This window comes from Trachurus trachurus, assembly GCF_905171665.1.
Source record: "Trachurus trachurus genome assembly, chromosome: 7".
NCBI lineage: Eukaryota > Metazoa > Chordata > Actinopteri > Carangiformes > Carangidae > Trachurus > Trachurus trachurus.
The window spans coordinates 23,666,396-23,680,276 of record NC_139901.1 but is presented as its reverse complement, the minus strand read 5'-3'; the positions used below and the strand labels follow the sequence as shown (position 1 = coordinate 23,680,276).

General features: G+C 40.9%; 1 protein-coding gene across 2 annotated transcripts; it reads right to left on the bottom strand.

The window, feature by feature from the left end:
* Positions 1 to 2,104: 2,104 nt before the first annotated feature.
* slmapb (sarcolemma associated protein b) lies at positions 2,105 to 13,789 on the bottom strand. 2 transcript variants are annotated; one of them, XM_083975932.1, is made up of 11 exons: positions 13,674 to 13,789; positions 10,697 to 10,882; positions 10,308 to 10,367; positions 8,049 to 8,177; positions 7,893 to 7,967; positions 7,456 to 7,758; positions 6,718 to 6,988; positions 6,380 to 6,551; positions 4,368 to 4,502; positions 3,848 to 3,935; positions 2,105 to 3,459 (listed from the first exon to the last, which is right to left on the bottom strand). In XM_083975932.1, exons 3-10 carry the CDS (start codon positions 10,357 to 10,359, stop codon positions 3,852 to 3,854), a joined length of 1,221 nt encoding a protein of 406 aa, XP_083832058.1. In that variant the 5' UTR covers positions 10,360 to 10,367; positions 10,697 to 10,882; positions 13,674 to 13,789; the 3' UTR covers positions 2,105 to 3,459; positions 3,848 to 3,851. The 2 variants fall into 2 exon arrangements, with proteins under 2 accessions (XP_083832058.1, XP_083832059.1); XM_083975933.1 differs by lacking the exon at positions 3,848 to 3,935.
* Positions 13,790 to 13,881: the final 92 nt, after the last annotated feature.

Sequence of the window (13,881 nt, the reverse complement as noted above, 5' to 3'; positions counted from 1 at the left end):
TTCTGGGGGTCTCTCTGCAGATTTGCTTTCTTCTTCACCCTTTACTCCTTTGCAGTAATTTCCTCTCCAGTCATTTCATCTCCATCTCCAGTCAGCTCACACTGCCGACCTGTGATGGGTAGCCTATTAGCCACTCTTGCCACTCCCAAAAACGAAAAACAGAATATTAAATAGATAATAGGAATGAATACAGAAAATAGGAATGAATACATAACTATGTAGAAACTGTAGAAATCAGAGTATGTAAGCCTTTTTTCTCTTTTATCTTAGAAATAACCATTAATGTAAATAGATTAACATCTGAGCAACCCATGATAATTTCATACTACAGAAAAGGTCAGAGCTCTTCACTCAATGGTGATTTGTTAAAATTGGCTAATTATGATATGGGATTCAATTTTAGCATTTTTACAGAATGAAAATCAGAGCTATATGAAGCCCAACATTACGGCTAATTCCATCTAATGGAGTGTGTGGCTGCCATTCTGCTGCATCTCTGGGCTACTACCGATGACCTATATACAAACTAGAGCAGAACAAATGGACATGACAACTCTGCAGAGGCTCGCCTTGCATGGGAATGATTCTCAGTTTAGGGTTTATATAGGGGCCGTCCTCAATCTGCTCACATGTCACATGCACACAGTGTGTTCCCCAGGTTGTCTGCCAGAGAAGTCCCACGTCATATTAGCCACATCATCCTGGTGTCCAATTTGAGAGGGATCCTTGACACAGCAAAGCCTGCAGAGCGGAAATGTTAGAGCCAATGTGGCAACACTAAAATGTTGGGATCAGGTGTGGGCTACTCATCCGCAGAGCGGCAATGATTTCCTCTGGCGCTATGTTTTTTTTTATCAGCATTGCAACTGAAATTTGGCAAGGCCATTTTGCCCTGTTGAGAAATAAACTACATCCTCTTACATAGATTTACGGTTAGTGTGGTGATCCAGCTGAAAGGGTGTAACTGCAATGACTGTCCAACCTTGTAATCTTGCAGCAGAGTTAAAGACCACCACAGCAAGTTGTGCCTGTGTGATATTACATCACACCTCCACCCACTTACTGAGGTACTTTTTTTTTCTAAACTAAGGAAACCTCCCCCAGAGCCACAGAAAAGTCCTTGTCCTCATGGCGAGTCAGGGCTGGTTTAGGTTATGCTGCAGCAGATCTGGATCACAAGATGTGCCACCAAATCAAATCCATCAAATGTCTATCGTTTTTTCCAAACTTGAGGATGGAGTGAAAAGCCAGAAAAGCAAAGGGGGGATTGGATAATGTTTCAATTAGGGGATAACAGTGCACATTTTCTCCTAGAACACAGTCAGTGACAGAAATAGATGTGCGAGGTTCAAACTCTCCGCACAGCCGATCAATCACTGCGTAAAGTGTGTGTGTGAATGTCAGATTATTGATTTTGGAAAGTTACTGAATTCTGATGTCACAGAAGTTTGGCGGGTGGGAGGGAGCGAGGAAGGGGCTTCCAAACAAGCAGACTGACCGTGCAGGGAGGAAAAAGATCTCTTCTTATGCCCGTTTAACATTGTAAAGAGGAAATGATAACGTAATCTGTCATGTGGTCAAACAGTTAGCTAATAAGTCTGGCCACATAGCGCATGTGTTCACTGTACCACTGTGTATACTGGAAATGTTCTTTGTCGTCTTCCATGGTCCATTGTTTGCCAGACGATGTACACATTGTGTTCACTTCGGAAAATCTGTCTTTGAGGAAAACACTGTGCTCTCTGCTGCTGTTAGCATCAACCAGGTTCTTGCAATAATATCTGCAAAACAGGGTTGAGAGATGTAAGAGGAACTAACACAACAAATTATTATTCATAAAATACATTTCTCTACCTCTAAGATATTAAAAAGGGCATAATACTGGTGGACAATACTGACTACAACTTACCTAAGATACAGTGCAGCTTGTTCTAAAATGGGATGGTTCAAAAGAAAAAGGTACAGTAGTAGCAGGTCTGACCTGGCGTCTGTGACTGTGTGCTTATGCAATGACTCTAAGGTGCAATTATGAGCTTGAGATCTTTAATTAAGGTCACTCTTACATTTTAGGGCAAATATTCATAAACTTTAAACCCATGAAACTATACCTTTCCATCTCTTAACAAAATACATAGATTTTGTACTTATTTACAGGAAACCGAACAGAGTCAGAATTACCATAAACACAGCAAATTAGTTGATATATTCAGTGACAACATGTGAGGTTTTCCACAAACTCATAATGCATGCAAACGTTTAACCAATAGAAAATGGAATGGATACCAAATTTCTGTTTGGGTTTGTTTACATGTTCAGAGAGTAAAGTGAAATCCAAAACCCATGACATTTAAAGTTTTACACTGTTTCCTGTTGGTGCTACTGGTAAGATGTGACACAATATCACTCAATACCATGCATTTAAATAATTTTTTTGTTACGTAATATAGCACAATTAATGGCTGATTTCCACTCTGATCTCCACCTTGTCCTTGTTTTCAATGGCACAACAACACTGAGTATTAAACTGTAACTTCTTGTTCCCGTTTTATCCTCCTCTGTTGAGAAACAGCAGTTAATGCTGCCATGTCAGTGGAATCTCAGAGGCTGGAAACTGGTGCAAAAAACAAAAACAAAACAATGTTCTAAAGAAATGTAATATTTTCTCATCATGCAACTTCGATGAAAAGCAGAAGGCCGAAGGGAAAGAAGACGACAAACACACAAAAGATGGGATTGTGCAATCCTGAACTAGATCCCGTCAATGATAAAAAAATGGCTCTCAGGGCAAGTTGCTGTGGTTCTGTTCATGACGCCATAATATAAATTCCTGCTTAGCTAAACTCTCAGCTTGAATAGCTTCTTCAGTCCTGATAATGGTTATGGCTGCATATCTTAGCAGCGTCCGCCACAACCATGCACTGATGCATTGTTGTGTTTCTATGGGATTCATTATACACTCGATTAGGGGCTGTATTATTGTGATAATATTTATTATTCTGACAATTACAGAGATGTGTTACACTTAGGGAAGGTTCAAACCCTAAAATATATATCCTCATATATATTTAGAATTAATTATGTGTCAAGAGGATCTTTACATTCATTAATGGACAATAAGTCAAAATAGTAACCAGAGAAACGACCCAACTAGAGTTGCTTCACAGAACAAATAAACATATTCATTTGCACACAGAACTGACATTCTTTTATTAAGGTCTCTGCCATCTAAAATAGAGCATCTTATTAACTAACAGTGTTAAGTATGAGCCCTCCTAATTAATAGTGCAGATATGATAAGGGGGCATGTTTTTCAGTTTCGGTGCAGACAAATCTGATGACAAATACGGATTTCATTTGCGTGTGTGTTTGAGCGAGTTGCCCTCAGGTCCTCAAGAGCGCAGCAGCAGTCACAGCTGTTAGAGCCACAGCAACCACAGGTCCCCAGATCATCCACGGTTTCTGAAACAAGTGGTGACACAGAAATGGAAACATGAGCATCACCACAGGAAACCGCCCATCCAAGGGTCGCCAAAAGCTTTGACAGAGGGAGTTTGCCACTGAGACCAATGCAGTACACAGAGAACGCAAGTTAAAAACAGCTCTTTCAAGATCAAGATAAGCCCACCCAGGCCAACTGAGAGAAACAGTTGTTAAGCATTAGCCATCCAGACAAGACAAACAGATGTCAGATGTTGAGAACTGTACGATTAGAGAGGTTAGATTTGAGACGTTTCCCCAGAGGAAGGCATTCTGGGAAATGAGGAATATCTGATTAGGTCATGCAATGATCTAGAAGACACTGATGAGAATGAAAGATGTAGGCCGACTTGACAGGAGTAATGTGTACCTTACTACCACAATGCGCCGAAGCACCAATACAGCAAAGCCAGGATAAGGCCGATGACTATGGCTTGAACAGGCAGCAATAGGGATGTCTACAGAAGGGAAGGGATATTATAGTAATCAACTGCAATGGGACATACTTTAGTTGGGCGTTGAGCTTTATTAATAAACTCCTCAGTCAGTAGCCTGTGTCTGTAATTGGTGTTTATACAAATCTCAAATGTTACACATTTCCATGTCTAAAAGCAACATTAAAAGACAGTGGATGAGTAAGAGAGAGCAGGTGTTGTGTGAGGTTAAAAGAAATATTGTGAATCTCACTATAGATTCACGTTTTATGCCCCAAGACATGTCACAAAATAGAACGTGTTCACAACAATGTTGCTTAATTTGAAGCAAGCAATCTTAAACAAATACTACTGCAGATGTTTGCTAAACTTTATGCTACTCTTCATATATCATTTGTCACACACTAGTTTTGTTAAGTAAAAGCCTGTGAGAGTGTCTGATAAATAATCACTCACCTTTGTTCCCTTCTCCTGTAATTCCTTCATGTTGGCTTTGCACCCCTCCAGTTCATCTGTGAGCGACTGTTTTTCCTGCTCAGTCTTCTCATATTTCTCTTTTAGGTCTGACAGCTCCATCTTAGCCTCCTCATACTGCAAAGCAAATCATCATCGTTGTTATTATTAGTAGGATTTTATTTAAACTAGACACATAGATTAAGCAGTTACATCAGTGTCAAGTATTGTGAAGTGTAATTATTGCTAAAGCTGCTTATCTGCGTGCTACTGAATGTCCTCCAACAGGCTTTACGGGCTCACCCTGTCTCTCGTGCAGAGCAGTGCACTGCTGAATTTTGTATATATTTAGCTAATCAGGGCGAGCGTAGTCATTAGACTTTAAGTGGTCTCAGTTTCTACTTCCATTCAGTGACTAAAGAGCAACACACCACACTGGAATGAATGACGTGTGTTCAAGAACGGTCTCGTCTCTGCCATCGTCTATTTTTCACCGGCTGACCTGTGTCACAGTGTCGCTGCAGTGGCTGATCTGATCCCCATCCAGGCTGAAGGATGCTTTGAATATTCAGGCTTTAAACTAGGAGCTGGGATTTCCTTATCATGTTAATGGAGCTGCAGGTTTCTTGTGGAATCACTATCTTACTATCAAAATACATTCCAGTCGCCCATTCCTGTAAAGATGACTGAAACTGTTTTCACACTGAAGTCGTTTCCCCTTTTCCCTGTAATCGTCTTATCTTATTTTGCTTTATCGCTGTATTTCATAACGGCTTTATTCCAGCAAACTCACCGTTGTTTGAGTCTGTGGTCAGTATTGTTAATTTCTGTTGGTTTTAACATTCAGCCACGGTGGCTGCCTCTCAGTCGTGGGGAACTGGTTCAGGGTCTGTCTGTTATCAGTTGTCTCAAAATAGACAATCAGGCCTTACTGGCTCCAAATACCCAGTGACACATGCTTGGTCCACTTTTATATGAGAGGCGTATGACAGGAAGCTCTTGATTGACTTGATCATACTGTGGAGGTCTGTTTGTCAAACAAGTGTATGGAGACAGACCCTTAAGATCTTAATTCCCACCATTTCAAAATTAAACTTCAGACAATGACATCAGATCTGCTTTTAAGCTACAATATCAAGGCAAATAAGACCCTACTGTACATACCACTGAAACAACAACCAGTAGCACAGATGGGCAGATAAGGGATCAGAGTGTGTGTGTTTTTTTCCGACTTGGAAAAACAGTCCTAATTTAACCAAAATGTTTGGAGTTTGACATCAGCATGGTTGGTTGTTATCTGGAATAACAGCTTTTTATCGGGTTTCTTAGAAAGGTGAATCATTTTCTATTTTGTCACCAGAGATAAAATGTAAAAGATTAAAGAAATAGTATTTTACTTTGAACCAAAAAATATACATTATTCACCTGACCACATCATTTTGGTCCTAACGGTTCATGTGTATGGTTCACAGTAAAAATCTACAATCAGTTTTTACTGTACACTATATTTTCTTTTGATGGTTCTGTATGTTGCTCCCAGAAGCAAACTCCTACCTTTCATTGAGAGTGCATTAAGGCACTTTCATAAATACTGTAACATGTTGTCACCATTGGTCTTATAAAGCAGCAGGTCAGCAGCGAACCAGCAGCAGCTGCAGTCCTCCGACTATGTGTTTACACAGGATCCATTCTGTTGCCGTACTGCTGTGCACTCAGATTTAGTTTTGACCAAACTCACAGATCAATAAACAATCTCGCGTGGAGATATGCAATAAAATAGATTTGAAGCCTAAAACATTCCTTCGGGCTGCTTTTATGTGTGATAAATGATGTAGCCAGTCAGCCAGAGGACTGAACGATGGGAGTGAAAAGCATGCAGCATGTACAGGGTCCTCACTAACCATCAGGTCGAAGGTCGATGGTGTGAGAAATCATTCTTAGGAGTGATTCCAAGAAGGTTGTCAAATAAGGGCCTAACTCACTCAGGTTGATGTCTGTTTATGTTTAGAGCATACCTCTCTCTGCAGAGCATTGCTGCGACTGTCCGCCTCCTCCAGCTGGGTTTGCAACTTGGTGCTATCCTGCTGGTGCTGGAGCTGCAGGGATGCCAGCCTCTTCTCCAACTCCTGCTGGGATCTCTCTAGGGCTTTGAGGCTGTTGCTCAGTTCAGCATTCTGGGCACGTGAACTATCAAAAAACAAAACAACACCAAGTTCAATAGGTGGAGGATCACAGGCTGAGTATGTGTATGTTCACTGTGCGGCCAGGAAGCAGAGTCAAGCAGATGAGACAGAAGAAGGAGCACGAAGGTGGGGAGGGCGAAACTGAATTTGTGGTCATATTGCTCACTGACCTGGAAAGGTCTTTCTCCAGCTGCTGCTGTCTCTGCAGCACTGCCTCTTTCTCAGAGCGCAGTACTGCACATTCACTCTGCAGGTTGCTCTTGTCTTTCTGGTTAGTCTTAAGGAGTTCCTCTCTTTCAGCCCTGAGGGAAGCACATTCACTTTGCAGACCGCTCCTTTCTTTCTGGTGCTTATTCACAACGTCCTGTTTCTCAGATCGCAGGACAGAGCATTCCTTCTGAAGGCCATTACACTCCACCTGCATCGACTGCAGTTCACTAGCTGCGAGAAGAAAAAAAAGGTTTTATATAATGATGCATTTCCTGAGCAGATGCTCTAGTCTTAATTACCATACAGATGAAGTGAAAACTACCATGTTTCTAATTATAGATTTTTAATTTCCTCTGAACTTTGAACAAGCTAGCGTGTGGTGTAGTAGAGGAAGACATATTTCATACCATGTGCCCATTAAGCAACACTATAAGTGGAGAACACAGCCACAAAGCCCTCATTCACAGCAGCCACTCCACAATCTAATCTCATTTCGGCAAATCATATGGTTTTGTCATTTGTAAATATAAAGAAATACTGAGAAAAGTCCCAGCTCAGGAACATTCCTTTCATTCCTAATAATTACATTAAACAACAGTCTGACTTTTGTGTCAGTCTTACTGTCACAATGTTGACTTTACAGTTCAAATAGTTCACATTACAGAACAAATATGTGGATGTGCACCGTGCAGGAGTACCTTGTATCTCCGCAGTCTTCTGCCACTGCTTGCTCTGCTGCTGAAGGTCACGCTGCAAGTTGTCAATCTCATGCTCATATTTGCTGGCAGTCTGACGCCACTTGTCAAGATCCTTCGAGACGGTTGCCAGGTTAGTCTGGATAGCAGCGACGTCACGGTCCCGCTCAGCCGTGGCTGACTCCAGGGCACGTTTCAGTGACTTCACCTCATCACGTGCGTCTTGTAGCTCGTCACGTGAATCGGAGGAAACGTCTATCTGCTCTCTGAGGATGACCATTTCGTCTTGGAGCTGCCGCAGCTGGCCTGTCGGAGCGAGGGTTGGGTATTCAGATTATTTGTGTTGACATTTTTACTTGGACAACGACAGCAGTAAAATTCAGCCACCTTGTGCTCTAAACAACCAAGAGGGCATGGCTGCAAACAAAGCAGAAATATACCTTGAAGAAGTTTTATCTGTTTTGCAGATTCATCGGCCTGTTGTTTATTTTCTTTTCTCTCTTCCTGCAGGACACCTGCAAAATACATTTCATGTGTTTGTGAGTAGCTCAAGTGGAGAGAAAGTGTATTTTTTTTAATAAAAGTTTAAATGCTACCTTGTAGCTCCATGCATTTGTGTTTCTCAGCATTAGCTCGCTCCTGGGCTTCTCGAAGTTCATCATTCAAACGCTGGATCATTTTCTCAGAGTCACCAGACGACCCCTTGTTTGACCTGCTCAGATCATCTGAGGATAAAATGCAGAACAAAAATGGTTAATCGAAGCTAGATGATTCATTCTCCTACAATGAGAGTGTAGAGCGGAGCTAACCTTCCTTCACAATCACTTAAGTGCAATCAGAAACATTAGAGAATAAAGTTTAAAACATAATTATACATCATACAATGATGATGACAATTCAATACTATAAAAAAAGAAGGATAGTTCCACTATATTCATTTTGCTTCAGTCCCAAATATTTAACCAGGGCTGGCATGTTGGATGATTTCCCCAGATATTAAAATGGGCCTATTACATAAACTAATTGCTCAATCCAGAAATAGACACAACTGCATTATCTGCATATTTTAACCAAGCTTTCATTCCAAATTGTCCTTTACTCCCTCCAGTGACATATGAGTCTCTGGCACGTCCATGTTGCTTGTTAACAACAAGTTTCTGTAAACAATACACAAAAGGGAATGGGCTAGCCAGGGTTACCAGGGTGCTGTTGTGTTTTCTAGAAGAGGAAACAAGCTCCACAAATACCTTGCAAATGCCCAGTGACTATCTTGATCCCCTAATCTACCATGGCTAGGAAAAGAGATGACCTCATCATCCCAGACTGAGCATTTGGCCGAGGCAAATAAAGAAGAAAAAAAAAAAAGGCGAGACGAGTCACACATGTGCACCATAAATGGACACATGAGAGGACTGAAGCTGCCGTGAAATGCTGCTTTTGTTTTGAAAACTGTGATTTCATTGCCGCTAGCACACGTAGCTGCATGAACACACACACAAACGCACTCAAATACTGTGTAAAACCTCTGTTGTGATTTGGTGATGTATAAATGAAATATATTGAACTGTTTAATAGTGCTACCAAATGGCACTGATGAATGAACCTAAAATTAACGGGTATGAGACGTCTGCTGGAGGCTGGTGGCACCCTCTGACTCAGACACATGACCACCCAGCTGTGTGCCAGACAAAGGATGGGCGGGCAGTGCTATGTCCTGCTTGTGTGTATGAGGTCGTGTGTTCCCTCATGCATGCATATGCATGGGTGAGATTCAGAATGTGAGTGGGCTCCCTGCAAGTCCAACAGATTTAGTCCAGTGTGTGTGTGTGTGTGAAAGACAAATGCCCTCTGAAAAGAGCACGAGGGATAAAGAGTATCTCAGATAAGGGCATCCAATGTGGTATCTTTAGTAACATTTGTTATTATACCCATTATGCCGCATGTCGCAGAATGACACCTGACAAAGTGATAATGGGATTAGTCTTTGAGTAAAAATACCTCTCTGACTAGTTGGGGGTATTGAGCATCACACTGCCTCAAGTGACGACTGAAAAAATTGTAGGAGAAAGTCTTTTTTTAGCTCAAGTGCTGAAGGCTAGAGCCATCATGGTCCATCTTTCGCGCTGTCGGTTTTTCTTCCCCCAGTAAATGTGACAGCATTGTGAGGATTAGCACTGCTTGCACTGAAATGTCTCCACTCTTCAATGAGTCTCTACAAAAAAAACTGTTAATCAAATGGCTGGGAGGTGATACCAAGTCTCGGTCACATACACTCCCAAAATGTGCTCTATGTGACTGAAACTGAGAAATACCCTCATCAAATGACAGAGCTACTGTTGTCGTGAGGACACTGTTTGCTTTGTGCTCCCTATGTACTGTGCAGTGTAGCATTACAAATTCATTCATCATGCAAAATTGATGCATTCACTTACATGCTTGCAGATACATCTGAGTCATACACAGCTGATTTTTTATTTTTTTTACATTTTTTTGTATAGCTCTCACTCCATTATCCCCTGGATTTTATTTTAACCAGTCTCCCTAAATGTCACAGCTATTGCACATTAGTCAGCTGATGTGTCCTCTGTGTAAAGAGAGTCCATCTTCTAATAAGCTGTTGACACTGGAGAAATCAGCCTCTAAAACAAGGCCATCTAGAGCACTGTTAGAAGCAAACTGCCCTCATAGGTCCAAACATTCATTTTAACTATGACTCATGCTTTTTTTTTTTTCTCTCCCCACATCGTCAGGTGGTAAGATATGCTGTGTCAGGTAAGAACCATTTGAAGAGCAAAACAATGCCAAGTCATTCACTTCAGTTCTGTCTGTCCATTAAAGAAAAACAGTTTGTTTACCTTTAATCAGCGATACATTATTCAGAGGGTCACTCAACTCTTTCTCGTCCATTTTCTTATCTGTGAAAAAAAAGGAAAAAAAAAAGACTACATATCATGTGAATTGACAACATATTCATCACAATGAATTAAGAGACAATGAAGCAAAATAAAACGTAGTTTAGATAAATACCTTAACTGAAATGATTAAGACTATTACTGATTTCGTCAAGGTTAAGAATTAGAGTAATTTTGAAAGGTAAACACAGAAATGCATGTTCATCCGAATACACATAACAAGTGCTTTTGGAAGAGGCATCTGCATAGCTGCTGAGAAATTTCCTCTGAGGACTAGGTCACAGAAAACGTGCTAGTAAAGGTTAAAAATAAAACTTATCATGAAATGTTACCTTATATGATCCAGGAGCTACAGTATTCTTTGTGCTGAGGCTACAGCAGTCCCTGACATGAAGAACTCTTCTCCAACTATCAGATATTTTCAGATGCGAAATGGAGCAGTCCAAGCAGAGAAGGGGAGGGGGGGGGGGCACCGAGGGGATGACAAACACTGCGTTCGAGACCTGCCTGCTATGTAGCTGGACCGAAGCCAGGAAAGACAAAGAACAATTTGACATAAATGCACATACACTCAAAGTGTGGTTCAAATGCTACACTAAAGGTAACTCATATCAACAGCCTCAAAAACATGACCCCCCCCCTGTTTTGAGGCTGAAGTCCGCAGCCCCTCAACACTAGGTCATGTATCCGAGTAGGGCATCTCGGAAGCTGCAGCTGCATACTGACACAGAGGGGGTTTTGTTCAGGGATCTGTGCTGCTCTCTGGTCAGTTGGTACTGATGTAAAAACCTACAGGAAGACACAGTAGGGGGGCTGGTGGTGTGTGTGGGAATGTGTGCCATGTATGTGCAGCATCCACCTCTTCCTTTGTTTTGTATTCTAGGCCACTTTTCCCCCCACTTTGAATTACTGGCCCTCAGAGTTAGAGCTCTATGTCATCCTGAAGTTATGTAACTCCTATAGGGATGTATTGTTTAACTTTTTTGTACTGCACTACAAAATACCACAGGAAATCATGATAATGAATGAAAGGATTGGACTACATTTAAATATGTCAGGCTGCATCTGAGGATTAATTTCATTATTGATTAATCTATATATTTCTTTTATTTCTTTTTTTTTTTTTTTTTGGGGGGGGGGGGGGGGGGGGTAGAATATCAGAAGCCAAAAACAACAAATATTTTAAAAGGAACACTGTGAGCTGATGTTGCCTGACTGACTTTTATGACATAAGTTCATCTTCTCATTTCATGGGGTGCAGTCCCATTACGAAGATGACGTGTGTTTTTTTCTAAATACTAAAGCTTAAGACTCAATAGTACAAGTACAAACAGCTCTCAAGAGAACAGGTTTCACCAAAGCACTGCATAGTCAATATACATTGAGTAATTGTTAAAAGGGTGTTGCGTCATACTTAACAAGTGCAAATCAGTAAAGAAGAAACCAAGAGGAGACGGTTTTAACTCTTAATGAGTGTGGATTGTGCTGTGTGACCAGTTTCCAGCCTAAGACTTTAACTTTGCTTGGGAAAGTTGGTAAAAAAAAGAGATAAAAGGTTTAAGACATAAAGTTGCAAATCATTCACACGTTTCAGTCAATAATCAACTTTTTTAACCTCTCCATTTTCAGAAAACAGTCTAAACCGCCCACCTCCATTTATGAGCGTGTTCACAGACAAACTGGGGGTGAACCCACATAAACTGATTTAAACCACATTTAACAAGAGGAAGATTCACCTGTGTTTCTAACATTAAGCTCTGCAGCAGAAAGATGATTCAACTACTGCATTTTGGCCACAGGATCCAAGAGCCACAATGTGCCAAAGTTTTGGTATTACCACATGATGTAGTACTATTAACTTCTGAAATGCATGAAATCCTGAAATACTCGTTGTTCTACATCTAGTTTTTAAAAAATATACTTGTTCTCTCAGCAATAGTTTTCTCCCAACATTGCTGACTATATCCTCTCATTTGGCACTGAACAGCTGAATTGAATGGAGGTAGGCTACAGTATAGACCTAGGTTAATTGTTGTCTTGGATTAACCACCAAACAACTCAGAAATATGGTTGTCACAGTTCTTATTAGCTAACTAGCATAATTGTTAAGTGGAGGTGTTGTTGTCACGTGACGTTATAGCAAGAAAAGTATTGAACAGTTACAGTTACATGTGGACAAATAGGCCTAATTATAGATTACAGAAAAAATAATATCAGTGTATTATTTTTGTTTTCTACAATTTTAGAGTGAAAAGGGAAAGCAGCACCCTGCAAAAGAACGGGAAACCCAGGAGACTTGAGCTCTCAGATAACTTTGACCAAGGTATCAGACAAGCATTTTACTATGTAGCCTACACGCTGTTTCCAAAGGGGGGGCTACTAGTGGAAACTAACTATGCAAGGGGCCTAAACCTTTACTGAGGCCCTTATCCTTTTCTGTCATTTTGAAAATGTGAAATATATATAGTTTAAAATGTAAAGGGAATGTGTCATCTGTAATTTTAAGCCTTTTGGAGATCATTTCGTCCACTGTTCACATTTTGACCAGGGATGCCCAGGAGAGCTGTCACGTGATAGTCAACTTCTTCCACTTCCTGATATTACTACTGTTTTTTGTTTGTTTGTTTTTAGCTACTGATATTACAATGTATTTGATAGTTGCTTGTGTGGATATATATTTATCAAAGTTGTTTCAGTACAACCAAACAACTCAGGAATATGTGTTAATTGGCTGATTAGCATCAGCTAAAGGAGAGGTGCTGTGGTTGTCACGTGATCTTAGCCAACTTGTGCCACTTCCTGATATTACTCTACAATGTATCTAACAGTAGCCTAGCATATTTGTATCAAAAGTGTAGCAGTTGTCTTAAGTTACCGCCAAATAACGTTGAGACTGTGTTATGTTAATAACAAACAGACAAAAAAGGACAAGAAATCCGCACACTGCAGGCAGGGACTCCCTGTGTTTTCTGTTTTTTTTTTGCAGTGGGCGGATTTCTTGTCCTTTTTTTTTGTAAATTTGCACTTTTTAATCCTTCGCCTGCACACGTCCCTAAATGTGCGCACTTTGCCCTCTTTTTTTTGTTAATAACAAACAGGCCTTTGGCTAATTATGTGTTGGAGGCGTGTCTTTCAAGGTTAACATTAACTAACTTTTTGACTTCAGCTCAGCTCCATGTTGAAGGAGCCGTGAAGCTTCACACAACTCACAGTTACTCACACAGGAAGGACGGAAGGAGGCAGGAGTGTGTTGTTTCTCCTGCAGTGGAAAACTTCAGTCTGACTGAGACACACAGTTGCCTAACTTACCCATGAGGAGGTGCCGGTGGTGGGTGTGGGTGTGTCCTCTTGTCTTTTACGTGTCACGTTAGCGGTTCATCCAGTAACTCGCAGGAGTCAACCAGAAGTGATGTGATGCTGCCTATTCCGTGTAGTGCCAGACAACAAGTCGGGGGGTCGGACTTCATTTCAAAACCTTCCTCTCTTCAACAAACACCCTCGATGTCCGACAACTAAA

Excerpts from the sequence above, each read along its gene's own strand:
- slmapb (XM_083975932.1), bottom strand. The coding sequence starts at position 10,359 with ATGGACGAGAAAGAGTTGAGTGACCCTCTGAATAATGTATCGCTGATT. Across the intron at positions 6,989-7,455 it reads GAAGACTGCGGAGATACAAG|CTAGTGAACTGCAGTCGATG; the intron begins GTACTCCTGCAC and ends TTCTTCTCGCAG. Across the intron at positions 6,552-6,717 it reads CTGGAGAAAGACCTTTCCAG|TTCACGTGCCCAGAATGCTG; the intron begins GTCAGTGAGCAA and ends GTTTTTTGATAG.